Source organism: Chiloscyllium plagiosum, chromosome 28, assembly GCF_004010195.1.
Source record: "Chiloscyllium plagiosum isolate BGI_BamShark_2017 chromosome 28, ASM401019v2, whole genome shotgun sequence".
In the NCBI taxonomy this organism is placed as follows: domain Eukaryota; kingdom Metazoa; phylum Chordata; class Chondrichthyes; order Orectolobiformes; family Hemiscylliidae; genus Chiloscyllium; species Chiloscyllium plagiosum.
In genome coordinates this window covers 31,600,067-31,627,979 of record NC_057737.1, presented here as the reverse complement: position 1 = coordinate 31,627,979, position 27,913 = coordinate 31,600,067, and the positions used below count along the sequence as shown (strand labels likewise).

The 27,913-nt window shown below is 40.9% G+C and overlaps 1 protein-coding gene across 2 annotated transcripts in view; it reads left to right on the top strand.

Moving 5' to 3' along the window:
- Positions 1-27,913, top strand: part of LOC122564089 (syntaxin-1A) — a 375,281-nt gene that overhangs the window by 298,246 nt on the left and 49,122 nt on the right. The window contains exon 1 of one of the 2 annotated variants that reach the window (XM_043718624.1): positions 14,042-14,221. The exons of the other annotated variant lie outside the window; for it this stretch is intronic. Coding sequence (XP_043574559.1) covers positions 14,099-14,221 — 123 coding nt within the window. The 5' untranslated portion in view covers positions 14,042-14,098. Of the gene's footprint in view, positions 1-14,041; positions 14,222-27,913 lie in introns of those variants that run through there. 2 annotated transcript variants of the gene reach the window in all.

The following is a 27,913-nucleotide window of genomic DNA, read 5'->3' as shown; positions in this document are numbered from 1 at the left end:
AGAACGCCTCATCTTCCACCTCGGAACACTTCAACCCCAGGGCATCAATGTGGACTTCAACAGTTTCCTCATTTCCCCTTCCCCCACCTCACCGCTGTTCCCAACTTCCAGCTCATCACTGTCCCCATGACTTGTCCTACCTGCCTATCTTCTTTACCACCTATCAATTCCACCCTCCTCCCCCCGACTATCACCTTCATCCCCTCTCCCACTCACCTATTGTACTCTATGCTACTTTCTCCTCAACCCCACCCTCCTCTCACTTATCTCTCCATGCTTCAGGCTCTCTGCCTGTATTCCTGATGAAGGGCTTTTGCCTGAAACATCGATTTTACTGCTCCTCGGATGCTGCCTGAACTGCTGTGCTCTTCCAGCACCACTAATCCAGAAATTGGTAAGCCACTGACAACTGGGGAAATCAGAAAAAAGGACAGAAATTGCTGGGAAATCTCAGTAGATCTGGCAGCATCTGTGCAGACAAAGCAGAGCCTGACGAGGGGTCTCTGGACCTAAAACATAAACTCTGCTTTCTCTCCTTCCTCATAAACTGGTAATGATGCATTCTTTGTTCCAGCTCTGCAAAGCAGTTCAAACAACATCAAGGCTTGGGCTGATAGGTGATATACACAAAATAAAAGATACACAGCACAGAGAAAGCATGGCAGCAGCTATTTGAGCCTCCCTTCTATCTTATCTAAATCTAATAACAAAACCTGACATTCACTTCTCCCTTGTATGATTGTCCAGCTTCCCATTAAATGCATACTCCTCTATGCAAGTAATATTTGCATCATGAAAATTGCCAGACAATGTGATTTCCAACAAGAAAGAGTCCAATCACCTTCTGTTGACAGTTAATGATACTGGATTAGAGTGAAGCTGGAAAAGCACAGCAGGTTCCAGCAGCACTCTAATCTAGACTCTGGTTTCCAGCATCTGCAGTCCTTGTTTTTACCTAGTTAATGATATTGTATTACCCTTGCCAAATAATGCTCCACTCAGCTTTCCAAATACATCGGAAGAATGGGTAAATGTATCCCCAGAAGTCCTCAAACCTCTAGGGAAATTGAATCATTTTGGAGTAGGCAACAAATCAGAGAAAGATTACCCCTGTGAATAGAACAGAGCCAGTGAGGAGCTACTCCTCCAATCCCAGGCCAAATCTTCCTTACGTTTGCTACTGATATGCTCATGACAGCCTATCTCTGTTGGGGAGAAATCTTCTGCTGCTAATGGGCCATCTGTCAGGAGTGATGATAGAGTTTGGGGAGAGCAGTGGAGAAAGTAGATGTAAGATGGTGGGGGTGTGATGATACATTCCTGGAATTCCCTACCTAAGGGTATTTTGGGTCAACCTACTGCACATGAAGTGCAACAGTTCAAGAAGGCAGCTCACCATCATTTTCTAAAGGTCAATTAGGGACAGGCAAAAATGCTGGCCAGCCAATGACACCCATGTTCCATGTGCGAATTAAAAAAAAACACTTTCCTGGATGAGTACTGTGTCAACAGCACTCAAAAGCTTAATACCATCCAACAGAAAGCAGGTCATTTGATTGCCCTCCCATTAACCATCTTAAATACAGAGGAATCTCGATTATCCAAAGAACACGGGCAGGGAGTATTTCATTCACTTAATTGAATTCCAGATAATCGAATGCTGGTTAACATAGGTTAGCCAAGCATCGGGACCTTGCGATCTTGCTGGATAATCCAAAATTTGGATAATCGAGTGCCAGATAATCAAGGTTCCTCTGTACTCATTCTCTTCACCATGGGCACTCAGTGGCAGTTGTATAAACTATGGATAAGGTGCAATGCAGCAACATGCCAAAATACCTTCTCCAATGCCTTCCAAACTAGTGACCTCCACCACCTAGAAGGTCAAGGGTAGCAGGTACATGGGAATGCCTCCATCTGCAAACTAGTCCAGTTTGAGAGAACGTAGCCATTCCTTCATCAGATTAAGAACCTACAATTCACTCTTTAACAGGACTGCAGTGTATCAACACACAGAAACGACAGGGATTCAAGAAGACAGCTGACGACTATCTTCTCAAGAGTAATGAAGATTGGGCAATAAATGCTGGTTTTGACATCAATTTCTATATGCCATAAATTAATTAATCCATTTCTTTTGTTATTTGTGGAACATTGATATATGCAAGTTCACTGGTGTATTTTCTTACCTACCAATACTGATTACACTTCTAAGTCAATCTATTGATAAAGAAGGGCTTCATAAGGGCCTGATCATACTATAGAAAGGAAACTTCGCTACAGTTTTCCCCTTTAGACTTCACTATTTCAACTTTAAGAATGCCATCATTCATGTTCTCCCTTTAATATTTCTTTTCCCCAACATATATTATTTCATGTTTCTCTGCATTCTGTCTCCCTGATGTGGAGGAGACCACATCGAGAGACCTCATATGCTACCAATCTCTCTATGTGGTCAGGGAGACAGAACGCCCATTTGCGGAGCATTTCAGGGAACATCTCTGCGACACATGCACCCAACAACCCCAATTCCCTGTGGCCAACCACTTCAACTCCCCCTCCCACTCCAGAAAGGACATGGAGGTCCTGGACCTCCTTCACCGCCAAATCCAAGCCACCTAACAACTGGAGGAAGAATACCTCATTTTCTGCCTTATGACTGTTCAACCACATGGCATTAACATCAACTTCAACCGAGGGGGGAAATTAGCTAATGCTCGTCGGGATGGTTTAAACTAATGCAGCAGGGGATGGGACCTGAATTGTAGTTCCAGTGTACAGGATGTTGAGGGTAGTGAGGTCAGGGATAGATTTACAAGGTCGTGAGAGGGCACTGGCAGTCAGGATGTTGGTTTGAAATGTGTGTACTTCAATGCCAGGAGCATCCGGAATAAGATGAGTGAACTTGCAGCATGGGTTGGTACCTAGGATTTTGATGTTGTGGCCATTTCAGAGACATGGTTAGAGGAGGGACAGGAATAGTTCCCGGGTTCAATTCCCAACTCAGGCGACTGACTGTGTGGAGTTTGCACGTTCTCCCCGTGTCTGCGTGGGTTTCCTCCGGGTGCTCCGGTTTCCTCCCACAGTCCAAAGATGTGCAGGGTCAGGTGAATTGGCCATGCTAAATTGCCTGTAGTGTTAGGTAAGGGGTAAATGTAGGGGAATGGGTGGGTTTCGCTTCGGCGGGTCGGTGTGGACTTGTTGGGCCAAAGGGCCTGTTTCCACACTGTAATCTAATCTAATCTAATAGTTGTTGCTGATTCTGTGACCTAGATGTTTCAGCAAAAACAGAGAAGATGGTAAAGTGGTGGTGGTGGGGTGGCAGGTGTAGCATTGTTCCTAGCAGGGAGATTTGCTTATGCTCTTTGGGAAGGTTTAAACTAATGCAGCAAGGGATGGGAACCTAAATTGTAGTTCTAGTGTATAGGAGGTTGAGGGTAGTGAGGTCAGGGACAGGTTTACAAGGTCATAAGAGGGTAGATGGTAAATGAGGGGGTGGTGGCATTATTAATCAAGGATAATATTACAGTAGTTGAGATAACGTTTGAAGATTCATCTACTGAGGTAGTTTGGGCTGAGGTTAGAAACAGGAAAGGAGAGGTCACCCTGTTGGGAGTTTTCTATAGGCCTCCAAATTGTTCCAGGGATGTTGAGGAAAGGAGAGCAAAGATGATTCTCGTTAGAAGTGAGAGTAACAGGGTAGTTGTTATGGGGGATTTTAACTTCCCCAATATTGACTGGGAATACTATAGTTCAAGTAGTTTAAATCTATCAGTTTTTGTTCTATGTGTATAGGAGGGTTCTGACACAGTATGTAGACCGGCCAACAAGGGGCGATGCATATTGGATTTGGTACTGGGGAATGAACCCATGCCAGGTGTTAGATTTGGAGGTAGGTGAGCACTTTGGTGAAAGTGACCACAATTTGGTTATGTTTACAATAGCAATGGGCAGAGATAGGTATATACTTTAGGAAAAGAGGTATAACTGGGCGAAAGGCAATTATGATGTGATTAGGCAAGATATAGGATGCATTAGGATGGGGAAGGAAACTGCAGGCAATAGACACATTGAAATGCTATTCAAGATCATCTACTGCGGGTCCTCGAAAAGTATATATCTATCAGGCAGAGACGTAGTTGTCAAGACAGAGAGCCATGGTTTACTAAAGAAGTTGAAGAGCTGAAAATGTGTTGCTGGAAAAGCGCAGCAGGTCAGAAGTTGAAGCACTTGTCAAGAGAAAGAAGAAGGCTCATGTGAGGATAAGGCATGAAGGCTCAGTTAAGGGGCTTGAGAGTCATAAGTTGGCCAGAAAAGATCTAAAGCCAGGTTTAAGAAGAGCCAGGAGGGTACATGAGAATTGTTGTTGGCAGATAGGATCAAGGAAAACCCTAAGGCCTTCTATACATATATTAGGAATAAAATAATGACGAGAGTAAGATTAAGGCCAATCAAAGACAGTAGTGGGAAGTTGTGTGTGGAATCTGAGGACAGAGGGGAAGTGCTTAATGAATATGTTTCATCAGTATTCACACTAGAAAAGGGTAATGTTAGTGAGAATATGAAGTTACAGGCTACTAGATTAGATGGTATTACAGTCGACAAAGAGGAGGTTTTAGCAAGTTTGGAAGATTTGAACTAGATAAGACTGCTACGCAGGATGGGATTTATCCTCATGATTCTCTAGGAAGCCAGGGAGGAGATTGCAGAGCCTTTAGCTTTAATCTTTATGTCATCATTGTCAACAGGAGTAGTGTCAGAAGACTGGAAGATAACACTGTAACTACAATTCAGGTTCCCACCCCCCCGCTGCATTAGTTTAAACCCTCCCAAAGAGCATGAGCAAATTTCCCCCCCCCCAGGATGAAGTTAACGTTAATGCCATGTGGTTGGAGGATAGCAAATATTGTTACCTTGTTCAAGAAGGGGAGTCAGGATAACCCTGATTATTGTAGGCCAGTGGGCCTTACTTCAGTTGTGGGTAAGGTGTTGGAAAAGGTTATAAGAGATAGAATTTATAATCATCTGGAAAGGAATAATTTGATTAGGGATAGTCAACACAGTTTTATGAAGGGTAGGTCGTGCCTAACTAACCTTATTGAATTTTTTGAGAAGGTGAGAAAACAGGTGGGTGAAGGTAAAATGGTTGATGTTGTGTATATGGACTTAAGTAAGGCATTTGATAAGGTTCCATACGGTAGGCTATTGCACAAAATATGGAGTTTCAAGATTGAAGGTGGATGACCTGGATGTGGGCGTAGAAGGATGGGTTAGTAAATTTGCAGATGACACTAAGGTAGGCAGAGTTATGGATAGTGCCGAAGCATGTTGTGAGTTACAGAGGGACATAGATAAGATGCGGAGCTGGGCTGAGAAGTGGCAAATGGAGTTTAATGCGAAAAAGTGTGAGGTAATTCACTTTGGAAGAAATAATGGGAACTCAGAGTACTGGGCTAATGGTAAGATTCTTGGCAATGTAGATGAACACAGAGGTCTCAGTGTCCAGGTACCACCCAGGTTGATAGGGTTATTAAGAAGGCATATATTGTGTTGGCATTTATTGGTAGGTGGATTGGGCTTCGGAGCCACAAGGTCATGCTTCAGCTGTACATGACACTGGTAAGGCCACACTTGGAGTATTGCATACAGTTCTTGTCACCGCATTATAGGAAGGATGTGGAAGCTTTGGAAAGAGTTCAGAGGAGATTTACGAGGATGTTGCCTGGTATGAAAGGAAAGTCTTACAAGGAAAGGCTGAGGGAACTAAGGCTGTTTTTGTTGGAGAGAAGAAAGTTGAGACGTGACTGAATCGAGACGTACAAAATAATCAGAGAGTTAGGTAGGGTGGACAGTGAGAGCCCTTTTCCTTGGATGGTGAAGGCTAACACAAGAGAACACAGCTTTAAATTGAGGGATGATAGATTTAGGACAGATATCAGGGGTAGCTTCTTTACTCAGAGAGTAGTAGAGGTGTGGAACGGCCTGCCAGCAACAGTAGTAGACTCACCGACGTTAAGGGCATTTAAATGGACATTGGACATACATATGGATAATAATAGAATGGTGTAGGTTAGATGGGCATCAGATTAATTTCACAGGTCGGCACAACATTGAGGGCTGAAGGGCCTGTACTGTGCTGTAACGTTCTATGTTCTATATTCAAGAGTTTCCAAATCTCCCCTCCCCTCATCTCATCCTAGATGCAACTCAGCACCACCCTCGTGACCTGTCCCACCTGTCTATCTTCCTTTCCAACTATCTGCTCCACCCTCCCCAACAACCTATCACAATCACCTCTCACCTATCGCCTTCCCAGCTACCTTCCCTCCCCCCCACCCCAGCTCCACCACCACCCTCCTATTTATCACTCAGCCCCCTTCCTCGCCAACATTCCTGATGAAAGGCTTATGCCCAAAACGGCGACTCTGCTGCTCCTCGGATGCTGCCTGACCTGTTGTGCTTTTCCAGTACGACACTTTTCAATTCAGACTCTCCAGCATCTGCAGTCTTACTTTCTCTCTCTCTCTCTGCTACAAATCTGCCCAATCCATTAACCTATTGTGCAATTCCCTTACTTTTCCTTAGATTTCTATGCTATAGTAAAGTTGGTATCACAGACAAATTCACAACTGATGATTCATCCAATTTGCTATTCCATCTTGTGCCTCCTCCACCGTCACAATAAGGCCACACACAAACTAGAGAAGAATACCCTATGTTCCATTGTGGGAGCTTATAACCATATGGCCTTAACATAAAATTTACCAGCTATCAAATTTCACCACACCCCGGCATTTCCCCCCACCCCCTCCTCCCCATCACCACCAGCAACCTCAACCAAGGTCCAGTCTTCCATCTCCACACTGCCCCCTTGACCTGACCTAAACTGTCCATCTTCCTTTCCACCGACCCACTCCACCTTTCCCACTGACCAATCATGATCACCTCATACCTGCATCACCTATTGACATCCCACCTACCTTCCCTGAGCCCCACCCCTTCCTCTGTGCATTTCTCAGCCCCTTCTCCATCCCCAGTCCTGATGGAAGGTTCTGACCCGAAACATTGACTCCCTTTGCTCCTCTGATGTTGCTTGATCTGCTGTGCTTTTTCCAGCTCCATGCTTTATTGACTCAATCTATTATTATTGCAATAGTCACAATATTGACTATTGTGACGACATAACAATATTGACTGCACTTAAAAAAATCTATTTAGCAGGAATTATCAGCAGTGCTTTGCCCGGAGGCCCACTGAAGATGTTACCTAGTATGGTGACGAAATGTCTGGAAATGAACCTTCCAGTTCAGTGAGCAAACCTACATCCAGAACCTCAACCTGAGCTACAAATCTTCTCAAAGCTCATTAACTAAGGTGTGGTAGGAAAGTACAATTTTAAGCTTAGTGCAACTTTTAGGCCATCTCAAACCATAATCTAGTTGTCACTTCTCTTAATTTCTCTCTAACCCAAAGATTTGCAGCTCTCCAAATCTGTCAACTTTCCTTCCTTCCAACCCTGCAGTATGGAGTTAAATACACCTTTATTCTAAAAATAACTACAGAAAATATACATACAGAGTTTTCTCAAGATGAGGTCTCGGGAACGTGGAACAGGGATCCAAATATGTAGGATTCCAGAGACGTTCTTTCTCACCATCTCTGAGTATATATACTTTGTGAAAGTTGTTGATGCTCATTGACATCATTGTGGACTTCATTCTAAATAGGACCCAAACATGATCTTACAACATCAATTTTTTTCCTATATTTTGTAATCACAATTTCAATTGGTCGAAGACATGGACATTTGCTAATTACTACTCAAGTCAGCTCCCTTAAATTATTAAGCTTCAGACTTCTGGGTCAATAAGGTATCAACTTTCACTCACCTAGTTCGTTGGTTTTCTTGTAACCACAATTACTTTGCGAAACATATTAATTTCGTAACAAAAATCAAATCAAATTCATCAACTGTTCCTTTCTGCTGAGATCACTGGGAATGAATGGATTGCCCTGGGAAGAAAGGATAGGCCTGTATCCCGTGGAGTTTAGAAGAATCAGAGTTGACTTAACTGAAACACATAAGATCCTGAGAAGACTTGACTGGCTGAATGAAGAAAGGATGCTATCTCTTGTGGAAGAATCTAGAATAATGGGTCATAGTTTAAAAATAAAATAGAGATGAGGAAGCATAGTTTTTCTCTCAGCGAGTTGTAAGTCTACCTCAAAAGATGGTCGATGCAGAGTCTCTCAGTATTTTCAGGGCAGAGGCAGATAGATTCTTGATTATCGAAGGAATGAAAGATTATCAAAGATATGCAGGAATGTACAGTTGAAATTGAAATCAGATCAGCCATGAACTAATTGAAGGACAGAACAGGCTCAAAGGGCCTAGTGATATAATCTTGTTCTTTGTTCGTGTGTTTGTATATTTGTATCACTATTCTTATTGACTTCATTATCCATCATTGCCAGTGGGCTCTGCTTCTCTTTCAATAAGTCATGACAATTACTGAGATCATTGCTATACTAAATGATCTTGAACAACTCATCAATCAGGTCTGCAATATCCCTGATCATTGCAGTAATTCAGCTAAGCAGGCTATTGATTTGACAGTTGTCCCGATAACCATATTCTGTCTTTTCACCTGTGTATTCAAGTTTCAATTATCAAGATGCTGCACTGACTGGCTCTGTTAGGAATGTATCCATTTCCTGAACATCCTTGCAAGGCAACATTACAAAATGTCACCATTATATCAATAACCCATATAAGGCAGAAACATAGGATAATTCAAAATAAAATCTGCCATATATCTACAGATTGCAAAGTCATTATCTGAAGTAAAATCACATTGAAAGAAAAGGCTATGTTCAGTCAGAAAAGTTTTCTTTTGTTTCCAACAAAAATGTCACTTTTGTGCAACAGTTCCCATGAGTTGGGGATAGTGATGTTAGTGCCTTGTGACTGTGGACAGTCAACTAGTGAGAATGAGTTGAGAGTGAGGATTTTATTCTAAACAACTGCTGTTGTTCCTATTAAAAAAAAACAAGGAGATTTCAGTAATTGAGTTTATTCTCAACCAGGACACAAAGTCCACAGTTCACATAGATTCACCTAGTAAGGACTACCTTTTAGAAACTGCAGAAGAATTCGTCAGAATGCTGATCTTGTTTTAAACTTCAACTATCAGCACTTGTTTTTTCATTAATTAAAAGTAGATTAATCCCAAGTATTCTCTGCAGTCCTGCCAAATTGTGCAGTGAAGCAGAACTGTGGTATCAGCATCATTAAGTAATTGTGAGACATGAAATTTTTATGTACAGCTACATAAAAAGTTGGGACACCATGCATACCTAAACCAAACTACAGAGACAGATCAATAAAGTTTCACTATAGAGATTAACCAACTGTCAATAATAATCGACAAACATCTGATGTAGCATGAAATAAAGTTAGAGTCTTTTGTTCAGAGCTTCTATTTGTGAAGGTTTTGCTTATCCTCTTGAAAGGATATTTGTGTCCCTTTGTCTACCCTAATTCCAGAAAGTATTGCAGTGTACTAAAAATATGAACTGTTCCTTCCTTCACAAGCTCTTCACTGCAAGACCATCTTCATGATCTTTCTGTTTGTAATCTCAAACTTGTTGGATAGTATGATCTAGAGATTATGATCCTCAATGTCTTTAATATATTTCTAAATCATATGGTTCCAAACTTGACCTTTCCCTCTCCCTTTCTTCCCAGAAACTTTTGCATTTGCTGAATGCTATTCTTCATCCTACCATGAGGAAGGTAGCAAACCATTCAGAGCTCATTGGTACAACTGCCAAACACACACAAATGAAAATACAGTGTCGGAACAAGAGAAAGTCATTTGGCCTTTAAGCCTGCTCCACCATTCAATAAGATCATGGACGATCTGGTTGTGGTCTCAATCCTATTTTTCTGTCTGACTCCAATACTTTTCTCTCCCCATCTATGAAAAATCTAATTGTGTCTTGATTAATTTAATGACTCAGCTTCCACTGCTTTCTGGGAAAGAGAATTCCACAAATACTAGCTTTATAGTAGGAGACAGAGGGTGGTGTTGGAAGGTTGTTTTTTGGACTGGAGGCCTGTTCCACAGGGACCAATATTGGGTCCATGGTCGTTTTTCATTTACATAAATGGTTTAGATGAGAACATAGGAAGTATGGTTAGTAAGTTTGCAGATGACACCAAAATTGGTGGTATAGTAGACAGTGAAGAAGGTTATCTAAGATCACAAAGAGATCTTGATCAATTGGGTCAATGGGCTGAGAGTGGCAGATGGAGTTTAATTTGAATAAATGCAAGATATTGCATTTTGGTAATACAAACAAAGGCAGGACTTATACAATTAATGGTCAGGCTCTGGGCAGTGTTGTAGAATAGAAAGACTTAGCGGTTCAGGTACATAATTCTTTGAAATTTGTGTCACAGGTGAGCAGTGTGATTAAGAAGGCATTTGGCATACTTGCCTGTATTGGTCAGCCCTTTGAGTATAGGAGTTGGGAAGTCACGTTGAAGTTGTACAGGATGTTGGTGACACCTCTTCTGGAGTACTATGTCCAATTCTGGTCACCCAGTTATAAGAAGGATATTATTAAGCTGGAGACAGTTCAGAAAAGATTTACCAGAATGTTTCTGGGATTGGAGGTTTGAGTTATAAAAATAGGTTGGGACTTTTTTCACTGGAATATAGGAGGCTGAGACCTTATAGAAGTTTATAAAATCATGATGGACATAAATAAAGTGAAGAGCAAATATCTTTTCCCTAGGGTGAGGAGTTCAAAACTACAGGCCATATTTTTAAGGTGAGAAGAGAAAGATTTAAAAAGGACATGACAGGTAATCTTTTTACACAAAGAGTGGTTAGTGTGTGGAATGACCTGCCAGAGGAAATAGTGAATGCAGGTACAGTTACAACATTTAAAAGACATTTGGATAAGTTTGTGAATATGAAAGTATTGTCAGGATATAGACCAAATGCAGGCAGGTAGGACAAGTTTAGTTTAGGAACATGGGTACATTGATAAGTTGGACTGAAGGGTCAGTTTCCACACTGAGTCTAATAATTTTCTAATTTAATAATGGGCTTCAGAGAGGCCATCTTAAAAGAGAGACTTTTCATTCTTTAACTTTGTCCTCTGTTTCTATGTTAAGTGAGTGAGTCAAGATTGGCAAAAAGGGTATAAGATGTGAGATTCTCGATTTCAAAGAAAGGAAACTTTATCTAAATGGTGAGAAATAGCACGCCTCTGAATTACAGAGGTATCTGGGTATTCCTATGCATGAATATAAAGGTTAGTATGCAAGTACAGCCAGTAAGTAGGAAAGGTAGGATTTAGTAGTGAAGCTTGCAATTAGGAAATGTTAATATTTCTCACAAGGGGAATTGAATACAAAAGTAGGAAGTTTATGCTTCAGTTATAAAGGGCACTGATGAGACTAGTGCATAGAACTTGTCACCTTATTAGGAAGGATGTAAATGTGTTGGAGATAGTTAAAAATCACATAGCACCAGGTTATAGTCCAACTGGTTTAACTAGACTAGCTACCTGACGAAGGAGCAGTGTTCCAAAAGTGCGTACTTCCAAATAAACCTTTTTTTGGACAATAGCCTGGTGTTGTATGATTTTTAACTTTATCCACCCCAGTCCAACACCAGCAGGTTCACATCACATGTTGGAGATAGAGAAGATTTTCTACAGAAATTGATATATTGTCTTATGAGCAAAATTTATTCAGGCTAGCCTTCTGCCTTCTAGAGTTTAGAAGAGTAAAGAGTGATTTGATCAAAAGATATAAGTTCCTGAAGGGCTTTTTCAGGTTAGATGAGACGATGTTCCTTCTTATGGGAGAATCTATAATTAGAGGTCACATTTAAAAATCTCCCATTTAAAACCAAGATGAGACAAATTATATTCCCTCAGAGAATCATGAGACTCTGAAACTTTCCCCAAAAAGGTGGTGAAATCAGAGTCCTTGAATATTTTTTAAAGCCGAGATATGTAGATTCTTGTCGAGCCAGGAGTTGAAAAGTTATCAGGGGTAAGTGAAATGTGGATGTGAGGTTACAGATTAGCCATGACCTTGTTGAATGGCAGGGTAGACTCAAGGGGTGACTGGTCTATTCATGCTCCTAAGTCATACATTAATATAAACTATTTCCTTTTTAAAATGAGAATGATTTGCATTTATATAGCATTTCCACCACCACCGGTTGTTCCAAAGTACTTTACAGCCAATGAAACATCTTCCAGGTTTAGGAAATGTGGCGGAGTTTGTTATTTTGCATATAACAAACTCCCATAGAACTGTGTTAACAACCAAATGATCCGATTTTGTAATGTTGCTTGAGGGATCAATATTTTTTAGGACACAAGAGTAACTCCTCTACTCCTGTTTGAAAATAATCCATCTGAGAGGACAGGTAGAGCCTTTCTTTAACATTTCAACTGAAAGATAACACATCTGACAATGCACCACTGCCTCAGTGCTACAGGGCTGTTTGTTGCACCAAAGTCCTTGAGCAGAGCTTTAAAACACAAGTTTCTCACTCAAAGTGATCTATAGTTGACACACAATCCTTACTTCTTAACATGGGTGACTGCACTTCTTAGGCCACCACATTCTGAAGATCTTGTAGAACATTGTTGATTATTGCTTAAGAGATCTTCTGCTTTAGAGATTAGATTTTCCAATACTCAGAGAAAAATGATTTGCTAGGTATTATCGACTGAAAAAGGCCAACATGTTAGTACAAGTTCCTGCTAGCAAGAATTGACTCTGACTTAGTCATTTTACATAGCTATTATCCCAATATCATTTGGAGTGACATAAATTAAGTCAGCAATTACGTAAACTAATTTGTGATCTGTGTACCTTAATACCACAATGTGCTGTATTTATCAATTAAGACCATAAGACATAGAAGTAGAATTAGGCCACTCGGCCTAACGAGTCTGCTCTGCCATTCTTTCATGGCTGATACATTTCTAACCCCATTCTCCTACTTTCTCTCTGTAACTTGTAATCTACTTACCAATCAAGAGCCTATCTATCTCTGTCTTAAACGCCTACAATGACCTGACCTCCACATACTTCTACGGCAATGAGTTCCTCAGATTCACCATTTTTAAAGTGAAGGAATTCCTCCTCCTTTCAGTTGTAAAGGGTTATTTCTTCACTCTGAGGCTGTGCCCTCAGTTCCTTCTCTCTTTTACTGGTAGAAACATCTTTTCCTAGTCCACTCTACCCAGGCTTCTCAGCATCCAATACGTTTCAAACAGATTTTGTCCCCACACCATCCTTCTAAACTCCAATGAAGACAGATCCAGAGTCTTCAACCATTCCTCACATGATAAACCCTTCATCCCCGGGATCATTCTTGTAAACCTGCTCTGGGCCCATTCCAATGCCAGCACATCCTTCCTTATTTACAGGGCACAGAACTGCTCACAATGTTCCAAAGGCACGTGCACCTCAGCAGTAGATTTCAGTTCTTGTATTCTAGCCCTCTTGAAATGAATCCTAACAATGCATTTGCCTTCCTAACTGCCAACTGAACCTGCATATTAACCTGAAGAGAATCTGGAACTAGGACTCCCAAGTTCCTTTGTGCTTCAGATTTCCAAAGTCTTTCCCCATTTAGAAAATAGCCTATGCCTTTATTCTTCTCACCAAAGTGCATAACCTCACACTTTCCAACATTGTATTCCTTCTGCCACACCTTTACCCACTCTCCTAGCCTGTCCTTCTTCAGCCTCTCTGCTTCCTCAATGCTACTTGTCCATTCACCTACTTTTGTGTCACCTGCAAACTTAGCAACAGTACCCTGTTCCTTCGTCCTGATCTATTTTATAGAATGCACTGGAAAAATAATAATTGGAAAGTCTCCTGAGGAGCTTCGCACTGAAAAGGGAGACTGTCAGCACTCAGTAACCTATTAAATACGATTGGTTCAATCATTACTTACCAGTCCTGTATTAATACACTAGTCCCTCATCCTGTCAGATGTTGTCGTAGCCTCTTTCACACTTGTTACTTTCCCTCTCTGCTGACCAAGCTGATATGAAGACATCTGCGATTCCGACATCTACTGCATCTCCCGTACAAACCGTGGCCATCAACAATGCTGCAGATATTTCTGTGATTGTCCTGTACTTTGTTTTGGTGATTGGTGTCGGACTATGGGTAAGTGTTTTTTTTCCCTCACTCTGTTTGGGTCCTGCTCTTAGAATCATAGAGTCATAGAGATGTACAGCATGGAAACAGACCCTTCTGCCCAACTTGTCCATCCCAACCCAATCGAGTTTGAACTGGCCCATATCCCTCTAAACCCTTCCTATTCATATACCCATCCAGATGCCTTTTAAATGTTGCAATTGTACTAGTGTCCACCACTTCCTCTGGCAGGTCATTCCATACACATACCACACTCTGCATGGAAATGTTGCCCCTTAGGTCTCTTTTATATCTTTCCCCTCTCACCCTAAACCTATGCTATCTAGTTCTGGACTCCCCCACCCCAGGGAAAAGACTTTGCCTATTTATCCTATCCATGCCCCTCATGATTTTATAAACCTCCAGAAAGTCATCCCTCAGCCCCCGACGCTGCAGGGAAAACAGCCCCAGCCTGTTCAGCCTCTCCCTATAGCTCAAATCCTCCAACCCTGGCAACATCCATGTAGATCTTTTCTGAACCCTTTCAAGTTTCACAACATCTTTCCGATAGGAAGGAGACCAGAATTGCACGCAATATTCCACAGTGGCTGAACCATTGTCCTGTACAGCCACAACTTGACCTCCCAACTCCTGTACTCAATACTTTGACTAATGAAGGTTGGCATACGAAACACCTTCTTCACTATCCTATCAACCTGCAACTCCACTTTCAAGGAGCTATGAACCTGAACTCCAAGGTCTCTTTGTTCAGCAACATTCCCTAGGACCTTACCAGTAAGTGTATAAGTCCTGCTGAGATTTGCTTTCCCAAAATGCAGCACCTCACTTTTGTCTAAATTAAACTCCATCTGCCACTTCTCAGTCCTTTGGCCCATCTGACCAAGATCCCGTTGTAATCTGAGGTAACCTTCTACGCTGTCCACTACACGTCCAAATTTGGTGACATCTGCAAACTTACTAACTATACTTCTTATGCTCACATCCAAATCATTTATATAAATGATGAAAAGTAGTGAACCCAGCACCGATCCTTGTGGCACTCCACTGGTCACAGGCCTCCAGTCTGAAAAACAACCCTTCACCAACACTCTCTGTCTTCTGCCTTTGAACCAGTTTTGTATCCAAATGGCTAGTTCTTCCTGTATTCCATGAGATCTAACCTCCTTGGGGAACTTTGTCAAACGCCTTACTGAAGTCCATATAGATAACATCTAACACTCTGCCCTCATTAATCCTCTGTTACTTCTTCAAAAAACTCAATCAAGTTTGCGAGACATGATTTCTCACGCACAAAGTCATGTTGACTAGCCCTAATCAGCCCATGCCTTTCCAAATACATATATATCCTGTCCCTCAGGAATCCCTCCAACAACTAGCCCTCCACCGACGTCAGGCTCACTGGTCTATAGATCCCAGGTTTGTCCTTATCAATATACCGACCACTGCAGCGGACAGCTGGAACCGACAACCGGAAGCGACAGATTCAAACCACTACAAATGCCAGAGGAAAGATCACAGAAGCGCTTCACAGGAGGCTCCCAAGCACTGAGGATGTCACCTAGACAGGGGACGAAACGTCTGCAACACAAATTCCCAGCTCGGCAATCAGAACCACAACAACTTATCACCTTTCTAAAACAGTGGCACCACGTTAGTCAACCTCCAGTCTTCCGGCACCTCACTTGTGACTATCAATGACGTAAATATCTCAGTAAGAGGCCCAGCAATCACTTCCCTAGCTTCCCACAGAGTTCTAAGGTACACCTGATCAGGTCCCGGGGATTTATCCACTTCCATGCATTTCAAGACATTCAGCACTTCCTCTTCTGTAATATGGACATCTTTCAAGATGTCACCATCTATTACCCTCTGTTCTATTTCTTCCATGTCCTTTTCTACAGTAAATACTGATGCCAAATACTCTAAATTGATCAGTCTCGAGTCCCAGCATATCATTATAGAGGGAGATTTTAACTGTCTCATGGATCCCACAGTAGACAGGTTGCCCAAAGGCCGCCCGATACCTTCTGTAGAAACTAAACAATTAGTAGATCTGTGTGTGGAGTTAGGGTTGGTGGACATCTGGAGGCATCTCCACCCTATAGGCAGGGATTTTATGTCTTTTTTCCAATCCATACAGATGTCACACCAGGGTTGATTTTTTTTCTGACCCCCATGATAACCCTGGACTTTTGGCATCTTGTACAATTGGTAATATTACCATCTCCAATCACGCTCCAGTGTACCTACTGGTTAAGATTAAGAATGCTATAGCAGGCCTGAGGCGCTGGCGAATGCATCCCTTTATTCTTAAGGATAACAAGTTTGTGGAGTACTTCTCTAAGGAATTTAGAGCGTTCCTAGACATTAACTCAGGCTCAGTTAGTAGCCCGAAAGTCCTTTGGGAAACTGCCAAAGCCTATGCCAGGGGTTAGTTATCTCCTACTCTACCAGTAGAAAGCGGCAGAAGGCGGGCAGCAATGTCTCCTTGAAGGCAGCCGAGAAGGCTTACTCTGACAGGCCCTCGTTGCCGAGCTACAGAGGATTACAGTTCTGCAGTCTGCATTGAATTCTGTGCTCACACAGACAGCAAAGAAGGAGCTTACCTTCACAAAACAAAGATTATATGAGCATGGTGATAAACAAGACAAGTACCTAGCGTTTTTCGCCAGGAAAAGGAGTGCCCCTCAAGCCATTACATCAATTGGGGAAGCGTCTGGGAACCTAACATACAATTACAAAAACATTAATGCAACATTCCAGAGATTTTACTCTGAATTATACCAATCTAAGAGTTGTGAGGAGGGGCTGGCCAAGATGGAATCCTTTTGTAAGGATCTGGAGTTCCTAGGTGTGACCCCCGAACAAGCGTTTTTTCTCAATGTCCTCCTGCAACAGGTGCAGGAGGCTGTGAAACAGCTTCAGACTGTGCTTCTTACAGGTCCATTTCACTTTTAAATGTGGACTTTAAAATCCTCTCTAAGACTCTTACGTTAAGGCTTGAAACTGTGTTACCTTCTATTGTTAAAGAGCACCAGGGCTTCATAAAGGGCCACAGATCCCCCAATAATGTTAGGAGACTACTTAATGTAATTCAAGCACGTCAACAACAGTCAATACAGGGATTGGTGGTTTCTCTAGATGTGGAGAAAGCATTTGATCGAGTTAAGTGGCTGGACCTTTTTTATACAGTAGAACGGTTTGACTTGGGCGAAGCCTTTATAAGATGGGTAAAGGTTCTCCACAGTGACCTTCTCACTGCAGTCATCATCAATGGGATATGATCAAGCAAATTTAGCATTTTTAGGGGCAGCCAGCAGGGCTGTCCCCTTTCGCCTCTGCTTTTTATGTTGGTGATTGAACCGTTGGTGGAGGCCATTCGTAGGTATCCTAATATATCAGCTCCAGAAGTGGGGTCAATATTACCTAAGATTTTGTTGTATGTGGACGATGTCCTCATTAATTTGTCAAATCCAGCAGTTTCATGCCTGGCCTGATACAATGCATTAGCTCGTTTGGCACAAGATGAATTTTGCAAAATCAGAGGCTATGCCTATGGGTGGTCTTACAAAGGTGCTAGGTCTTGATTGCGAATCTCGATTCCCATTTAAGTGGTCATATTCATCATTCCTGTCCTTGATCAGTTGTTTAAAGCTAATTTTGTTCAATTATTCGACAAAATCAAACAAGACCTTCAAAGATGGGAAGCGCTTCCGGTCTTGTGGTTAGGTCGGTTAGCTCCCCTATTTGTTGTACCCATGAATATTCTCCCCTATTTGTTGTACCCATTACGGGTACTTGCCCTGATTTTCAATAAGAGGAGACTGAACAGTTAGTTCAGTTCTTTTATTTGGCATTGTAAGCAGTCCCTTATTAAATTAGCTAAACTGCAGTTGCCTCACAGACTGAGGGTAGTGGATCTCCTGGACATTAAAAATTATCAACTAAGCTCACTTTCATCTTACGTGAGTAATTGGGCTTGTGGGGACCCTTTTTCAGTATGGTTAGATATCAAAACCTCTCAGGCAAAGTGCCCCCTTACTAGTTTGCTGTTTTTGGACAAAATGAGGACAGTTAAGGAATATTGCCATAACCCAATAGTTATCAATACTGTTAAAGTATGGAGGGCAATTTGGCAGAGGGAAGGCAATATTGGCAAAATATCTTTTCTTACACCTGTAGTGGATATGCCTGGTTTTCAACTGGGGATGATACATTCAGGATTCAAATATTGGGCAGCTAGGGGTGTGTCTTGCATGCGTGATTTATTTGAGAGGGACACAATATGTATTTTAATCAATTAGAGCAGAAATATGAGCTATCTAGCAGGGACCTCTTTAGTTTTTTTCAAGTTAGGGATTTTATTCAAAAAAAGACTACATTTTGACTGATCCCTACAAGTACAACATAGAGAGGGGGGTGCTCAGTGCTAAGAGTACACATTCTGTCAGCACTTTGTATCATCAGTTAGGAGACAGCCCCTCAGATGAGTTTGATCGACTCTGCAGGGTGTGGGAGAAAAAGCTAGTCATTGAGATCTCCTCAGAGGCATGGGAAAATATTTGGGAAAACGCAAGTAAAATATCAATTTGCAATAGAGCCCATTCTTTACAGGTGAAGATTTTCCACTTGGCTCCGGATCGTTTGTCAAAACTTAAACCAGGGGTATCTTCAACATGCCCCAAGTGTAGAGTTAGTACAGGCACTCTTATCCATTGTCTCTGGTCCTGTGGTAGGCTTCAAACATACTGGAGCACTATGGCAGGTGCAATGAAGAGATTTTGGGTGTAAGGGTGGAGAAGGGTCCAATCTCTTTTCTTCTTGGTCTTCCCAGTGTATTCCCTGTGGATGCACATAAGAACAAACTTTTCAACATCCTCATTTCTTGCATCAGAAAGAACATCTTGTTAGTTTGGGTGTCCGAAAATCCCCCGGGCCTGTAGGGTCGACATAAGATTGTTATGGAGTATATCCCCTTGGATTTTCTTACAAATATGGTACACCACAAAACTGAGAATTTCTACAAGACATGGTGGCCTTTTTTGGAATACTGGAGACAGATTTGTCTGCCACACTAATAAGGGCTTTTATATAGCCATAATGATTGTGCTTTACGGGTCCAATATCCAGAGAGGGGGATCTGTGAATGTATGAATATGTGATAAGTAATGCTCTCGATATTCGAGAGTTAGTGTTTTGTTTTGCTGAGCTATGTTATTAATATTATTTATTTAGTTAAGTAGTTAGTTGGGGTATTATTAATATATTTTTATGTATTTATACATTTGTACATGAGGGCAGTTTGGGTTTTTAAAATTTTATTTGGTGTTCTCTCTTTGTATTGTTTTGAATTGTATTGTTTTGTAATTGTTGTAATTTTTAAAAGTCTAGTTTACAATAAAATATATTTATAAAAAAATGTCAGATTAGGACAGTAGCTTTTAAGTAAGTTAAAGTAGTCTAACTAAAGGAGGTGACTGCAGATTCTGTCTACTAGAATTCAAGCAGCAGAACCCCTTTGTCTGAATGAGATGTTGATCACTGTAGCTAAAAAGGGTCTCTCAACAGATCCACATAAGGAAGGGGATGCTCATCACTACATGGTCAGTAAGATGCATGGTCAGTTTGCTCAAGATTTCATCAGAGCGAGACAAAGGCCAAGAGAGTTTATTGAATATACCTTTGGAAATCTGTTTCAAAATGTAAGTTTGGTGCAACGAGGGATAAAGATGCTTTAATTATGGTTTACTGCAAGAAGTAAGTTCTCTAGAATGAGAGATGGCCAGGCATGCATAAGGCATAGATCAAGAGGCTGACTTGCAGTGAGACCAGTGGTTTAAAGATGCCACAAACCACAGCATAACAATGAGTACAGGGAAAGATTGGTGAGAAGAATTACTGAAAAGTTTTAGTCTTTAGAGTAAAAGTAAGGTCTTCAGTTTGTGTTTAGGTTTCCAGTATTTTTCTTCTTTTAGTTTATGAAAACAAAATATCATCACAGTGAAGTGGATAAAACAAAGAATTTAGAGTGCTGAATTTGCAAATTACATTATATATGATAGCGATGGTGGGACAGGTGATGTGTTGCTTCTACAACATGTGGAAGTTACTGAACACCAATGTGATTCCCAGCAAGTTCATCTATAGTCAGCGTTTGTGACAAAAGGAATTTCAGATCAAATTTGACCCACATTAGGGAAGGGAAGGTTAACTGAACATTTTACTCGAGAGGGTGGTCACAGCCACCAGAATATGTAATTCAAAATTGATCCGTGTTCAGGGACAGGGAGAATGTGACTGCAGCTGAAGCAGGCTTGAGGACCTAGGGGGTTAAAATTGAGGAGCCTTAGCCACTGCAATTGTTGAACAGTTATGAGGTTCTTGCAGGTTGTGCAGTCAAGAGTGAAAACTGCAGGGAGGATGAGCAAACCCGACTATGGCGCCCAGGTACAGGGAACCATTCAACTGATATAGAGGAAATAGGAATGTAATAATAGTGGTAGGGGGATGTACAATTAGGACGAAGATATTGTTCTCTGAGCAGGATTCCTGAAGGCTGTGTTGCCTGCCAGGTGAAGGATATCTCCTTATTTGGAAATGAAGGCGAGGGGTCCAGGAGTCGCTGTCCACATTGCTACCAATGACATTGATCGGACTAGAAAGGAGATGCTGCTGAAAGTTTCTGAATAGTTAAGAGTTTGATTAAAAAGCAGAACCTCTAAGGTAATAGACTCTGAATTACTACCTGAGCCACAGGCAAACTTGCACAATGTAAATAAAGTCAAGGAGTTAAATATATGCTTAAAGATTGATGTGGGTGAAATGGCTTTCAGTTCATGGGGGAGCGGCACTAGTTCTGGGGTAGAAGGAGCTGGTCAGGTGACATGAGCTTCACTTGATCCATGCTGGTATCAGTGTCCTTGCAAATTAAATAACTAAGGGTGTAGATAGAGCTTTAAACTAATTAGAGGGAGGGTTTTGAAGAAGGGAAATATAGCCTTATGAAGCAAAAAGATGTGGCATCTTTACAGGGCAGTTATTTGGATAATGATACCCAGGGAGGGCTAGGAAGGAACATAATAACAAATAAAGAAACACAGCAGTAAATAACATCAAGGGGGAAAATGGTACAAAGACAAAATTAATAGCTCTTCACTTGAATATGTGTAGTATTCAGAACAAAGTAAATAAATTAACCAGACTAGTTAATGAGTATAATCTTACAGCCATTATAGAGACAGGGTTATAAGGAGATCAAACCTGGAAACTGAATAATCAGGGTTATGTGACCTTTTGAAAGGACAAGCAGGAAGGAAAGAGTGGTGGGTGGCATTATTAGTATGGGATAGAACAAATATGATAGTAAATTATGGTCAAGGAAATGAAGATGTAGATTCACCACAGATGGCGATAAAAATAAAAAGGAGAAGAAGACACTGATAAGAGTAGCCTAAAGTACCGTCAAAAATAGCTGTATGTTGGAACAGAGAATAAATAGAGATAATGAAGGCATGTAACAAAGGCAGTAAATTATTCATAGCTGATTGTAATCTTCATGTAGATTAGAATAGTAAGATAGGTAGAGGTAGCATGAAGAAGAATTCATAGTATGTATTCAGGACAGTTTCTTAGAACATTATGTTGTGGAATCAATCAGGGATCAGACTATTCTGAATCTGGTGATACATAATGATGCAAGTTTAATAATTGATGTCAGAGGAAAAGATTCCCGAAGGAACAGTAACCAGAACATGGTAGAGTTTAGCATGCACTTGAGTATGAGGAATTTGAGTGAGAAGCAACTGTTCTAAATGTAAATAAAGATAATTACAAAGGAATAAATTTAGTGCTAGCTGAAGTGGGTTAGGAAAGCAGATTAGCAGTAAAACCACAATAGTAGACATTTAAGAAAATATTCCTGGCTCAGAGCAAAGATATCCCAGTAAGTAAGGGACAGGTCAGCTATGGTTAACCAGGGAAGTTAAGAACAGCACCAAATTGAAAGAAAAACCATACAATATAACAAAGATTAATCATAAACCAGTAGAAGACAAGTAAAAAAACAATATAAACCTTGAGGGTAGCTTGTAAGTAATATCAAGACATACAACAAGAGCTCCTTTTAATAAAAAGGAAGGAAGAGAGAGGCTAAAGTGAACATCGGCCCCTTAGAGAATGAGGCATGGGAAATAATAATGGGGCGTTAGGAAATGACAGAGGAAGTTAATTAATACTTTGCATCAGTCTTCACAGTAGAAGATACTAATAGTATTCCAAAATCACATTTAAAAAGGGCAAAAGGAGGAGAGGAAATAAATATAATGACTAACATTAGAGAAAAAGTGTGAGATAAACCAATAAGATAAAAGGCAATGAAGTCCCTTGGACCTGCTAGCAATCTTTCAAAATCCTCAGATTCTGAAAAGTTCCAGAGGAATGGAAAGCTGCCACGATAATACTTTTATCTATAAAGATAAGACAAATAAAAGGTACGTATGAGCCAGTTAGCTTAATGTCTGTCATCGGAAACAAGTTAAGAGTCTATTAAAAAGGATGTAATAGCAGAACATTTAGAAATACATTAATATGATCAAGCAGAGGCTTCACAAAAGGGAAATCACATTTGAAAGATTTCCTGGAATTCTTTGAGGACACAACTAGTAGGTAAACAAAGGAAAAGCAGTGGATATAACATTTACTGGAGTTCCAGAAAGTTATGACTACTTAATAAGAGAAGTGTTCACAGTATTAGAATTGTATATAAACACGGATAGAAGATTGATTTTAACTAATAGAAGACAGAATTTGGATAAGGAAGCATTTTCAGGATGGCAACAAGCAACTAGTGATGTATCACATGGATCAGTGCTGGGGCCTCAATGGAGCCAGTCCAAAGAAGGCTCACTAGACTGATCTCAATTTTGGAAGGACTGTCTTATGAGAAGAGTTTGAGTTGGCTGGGCCTATCCTCACTGGCGTTTAGAAGAATGAGAGGGAACCTTATCAAAACATATAAGATTCTTAGGGGACTGGACATGTTAGAAGTTGTCACCCTTTGTGGGAAAGTCTAGGACCAGAGAGCATCATCTCATATTAAAGGGTTGCCCATTTAAGACAGATGGAGGGCAATGAATCTGTGCACATCTTTATTTCAGAGGGCTGTTGAGGCTTGATCATTAAATATATTCAATACTGAGATGAACAAATTTTTGATCAGTAAGGGAATCAATGGTTCTGGGGTAAAGACAGGAAAATGAAGTTGAACAGTATCAGATCAGTTATTATCTTATTAAATGGTGGAGCAAACTCAATGGGCTGAATCACCTACTTCTACTCCTACAACTTATGACCTTATAGTTTGTACCCCAACACCCATTGACTCTAGTTTTATTGGAGTTCCTTGATCTCATACTTGGTCAAACGCTGCTTGATTAGCTGTTCCAAAATAGTAACATCGCATAAACACACCCTTGACGGAGGCAAATTCAGTAAAATAGATTGCCTCACCTGCAATTCTCCGGTCCAGGAGGAAAGAACATCAAGACAGAACTTTGAGAGAGAACTCAAATATTTTTTGAGATGTATGTATAGCAGCTTTCAAACCCCACCAACTACTGAAAATTAAACTAAAATCCTGGTTCTGTGGGAGCTTGACCAAACCCTTCATGCTGCTTCTATTGTTCTAAGTTAAAAAGAAAACAAAGCTAGCTGGGCTCAGAGCAGACAACTCGGTTCCATGTTTAGATCATATAATTCCTACAGTGTGGAAACAGGCCCTTCAGCCCAACAAGTGCACATTGACCCTCTGAAGAGTAACCCATCCAGACCATCCCCCAAACTTATTACTCTTCATTTACCCCTAACTAATGCATCTAACCTACATCCCTGAACACCGTGGGCAATTTAGCATGGCCAATTCACCTAACCTGCACATCTTTGGATTGTGGGAGAAAACCAGAGCACCCAGAGGAAACGTACACAGATACAGGGAGAATGTATAACTCCACATAGATAGTCGCCTGAGCCTGCAATTGGACCACACTTGCTTTCAAAAGAAACATGACAGAATAATTCCTTCTCAAAGGCATATCTCCTAACAACATTGAAACACACAATAAACAATTAGGAAGCATGTAGCTAGTGATATATTGAAAGAAAATAAATGGGGGTTTCCGCGCAGTTGAATATCCCACCAAACCTTAGACTCAGGAAGACTCCTGAGGCTTTTAAACATCACAAACATGCCCCAGAATGGATGTCTTGCCTCCAGCTGCAAGAATCCCATTGTTGCCTGTAGGGAAAAGTGGTTTGGCATGGAATATGAGAAAAACCTGAATTCAGCAAGACCACTTGAAATAGACAGGATCTACAGGCATTTGGAGAGGCAAGGACTGATTAGGGATAGTCAGCATGGCTTTGTGCATGGGAAATCACATCACTCAAACTTGATTGAGGTTTTTGAGGATGTGACCAAGAAGATAGATAAGGGCAGAGTGTTAGATGTTGTCTACATGGACTTTAGCATGGCCTTCGACAAGGTTCCACATGATAAACTGATTAGTAAAGTTAGATCACTTGGGATCCAAGGAGAGCTGATCAATTGGATGCAAAATTGGCTTGATGTGGGAGAGATGGAGGGTTTTGGTAGAGGGTTGTTTTTTGGACTGGAAGTGGTGTTCCACAAGGATTAATGCTGTATCCACTATTGTTTGTCATTTAAATAAATGATTTGGTGAGACAATAGGAAGCATGGTTAGTAAATTTGCAAATGACACCAAAATTGGTGGTATACTGGACAGTGAAGGAGGTTATCTAGGAGTACAGCGGGATCTTGAAAGCTAAGCCAATGGGCTGAGGAGTGGCAGATCATGTTTAATTTAGATAAATGCGAGGTGTTGCAATTTGATAAGACAAATCAGGGCAAGAATTACATAGCTGACCCTAAGGCCTTGGAGAATGTTGTTGAACAGAGACATCTGTGGGTGCAGACACATAGCTCCTTGAAAGTGGTGTCACAGGTAGCCAGGGTGGTGAAGAAGGCATTTGGCATGCTTGTCTTCACTGGTCAGAGCATTAAGTATAGGAGTTGTGATGTCATAATGCAACTGTACAAGATATTGGTGAGGCCACTTTGAATTTCTGCATATAATTCTGGTCTCCCTGCTATAGGAAGGATACAATTGAATTAGAAATGGTATGGAAAAAGAATTACCAGGATGTTACCATGACTGGAGGGTTTTAGTTATTAGGAAAGGATGGATAAGCTGGGAATTTTTTCACTGGAGAGTAGGAGGTTAAAGAGTAACTTTATAGAGGTCTATAAAATTATGAGGGGAATAGATAAAGTGAATAGCAAAGGTCTTTTCACTACGGTCGAGGAATTCAAAACTAGAGGGCATAGTTTTAAGGTGAGAGGTGAAAGATTACAAAGGGACCAAGGGGCAACTTTTTCACTCAGAGGATGGTTCAGGTGTGGAATTAATTACCAGACAAAGTAGTAGATGCTGGTACAATTAGAACATTTAAAAGGCATTTGGACAGGTACATGAATAGAAAAGGTTTAGGGGACATGGCCATAATGCAAGCAAACGCGACAAGTTTAGTTTGGAAAACCTGATTGGCATGGATGAGTTGGACCAAAGTGTCCGTTTCTGTACTGTATGGCTGTATATGATTCTAAATCAGTGCCAAACTCAAACTTTGTTGTTCCAAGACCCTTAACTCTCAGGGAGAAAGTCACAAGTTGATGGAGTTGATGTAAATGCTTGTGGAGAGCAGAAAAACACCATGATCTGGAAGGGATTTGTAAGAGTCAAGCACTTTAAGCATGAAAACCAAAGCCAGAACTGTGTAAGATTTTAAAACAACCCTTTTCATTGACAGCCCACCTGTGTTAGTTGGAAAAAAAGCTATTATCAATTGTTCCTACAATTTCAATTGCGTTCATTGTTGATTATTCCCAAGGGCTGTTCTTCCAACAGAGGTCATTAAGCATTCTTGATTGAATTTCAAAAGCTACAGAAGCACTTCTCTCAGTCAGGGGCTGAACTTACATTTTATTGACAGTTTGAAGGGGTTACAAAAACTGTCTTTGAAGTGGTTATTGATTAGAAGTTTGCTTTTTCTTTAGCAGATTGAAACCTTAAAGGGATCTGAAAGCTTCAGACGGGTTTTATGTATGTGAATTCTTTTTAGAATCAAGTGTGTATGAGTAAGAAGCTACATTAGAATTTCTTTCTGAATCGCATGGCCCTGAGATCTGCCCATTGGGGAAACTAATTGAGCAGCTTTGGAGTTGTCATGGAGGCATGGACATGAGATGGTTGGTGTAGAAGTAACATAGGGAGTATGAGGTTCACGCTAAGGGTATGAGGGGTTGTGAAAGATGAAAGCTAAAAGATGCAAAAGCCTTTTTTTTGCAAATGGATTGAAATGAGATGAACTGAAGTGTGCCTCTAATCACTCTGCCTTGTCACTGGCCTGCTCCATGGCCACTCAAAATCTGCTTTCAGATCAAGTGGCCTAACTCTATCCCCACTCTCTCTACGTCCCTAGAGTGAAAACTTCTTCTAATAGTGTCACTTAATTAGAGGGAATGTGTCAAGTTGGTACATTTCCCTGAAACAAGCTATCCATCTCAGTGATGAAAATCTGACCCTCATGGTCTAGTCTGTGCCATGAAGAATGGCTACTTGGGTGAGCTACCATAGACTGGCCAATGCATTTGTAATTGACCACTGTTGACACATCCAAAATAGAAAAGAGAACTGGAGGAGGTGATGTAAGAAAGTTTCTGCCTACACTTCAGGTTGCAGCTACATTTCCAGTTTTACAAATTTAAGATTTATATTTCATATCAGCCTAAATTGCAGTGTAAACCCTGAAAAATGGTCCACCTTGACTCCTGAACAAAGCAGGTGGTACATTCAGCAATATAATACTGCCTTCATTAAACATGAACCATCAGTCTAGGTTAAAAACTGGCATGAATCTGTGTATTTACATTTAAAGCATAATACATTAAAAGTTACCCTGCAATAATATTAAAAAAAACATATTTAACACAATACTCTCCTAATATGTACATGAATATATTACCTTAATGCAAAGTTTGTGAAGGTTTGTAGCTCATGATTCTACGGACTACCAAAAACCAGGAGCCCCCCTCAGATCCATAGTCTCACTACCCGGAACACCAACTTACAGACTGGCCAAAGAACTACACGCAAGACTGAAATACCTAGTAGAAGAGTCACAGCACTCCATCCACTCCACCCAGGAATTCCTAAACATCATCAAAAACACCAAAATAGAGGAAGACGAAGCAATGATCTCATTCGACGTAACAGCACTGTTCACCTCCATCAACATCGACCTGGCAAAGGAAACACTTACCACACTTTTAGAAGAGACCATCACACACACCCCAACCACCATCAATCACATTACCAAAGAAAACATCATGAAGCTAGTGGACCTGTGCCTCACCACCCACTTCACTTTCAACCACATAGTCTGCAAACAAACCAACGGCACACCCATGGGATCTCCGCTATCAGGATTCATAGCAGAAGCGGTAATGCAAAGACTAGAACAAACAGCCCTACCAACCATCAAACCAAAAATCTGGGTCCGCTACGTAGATGACACCTTTGTCATCACAAAACAAAACAAGATAGAAGAGACATTTAACATAATCAA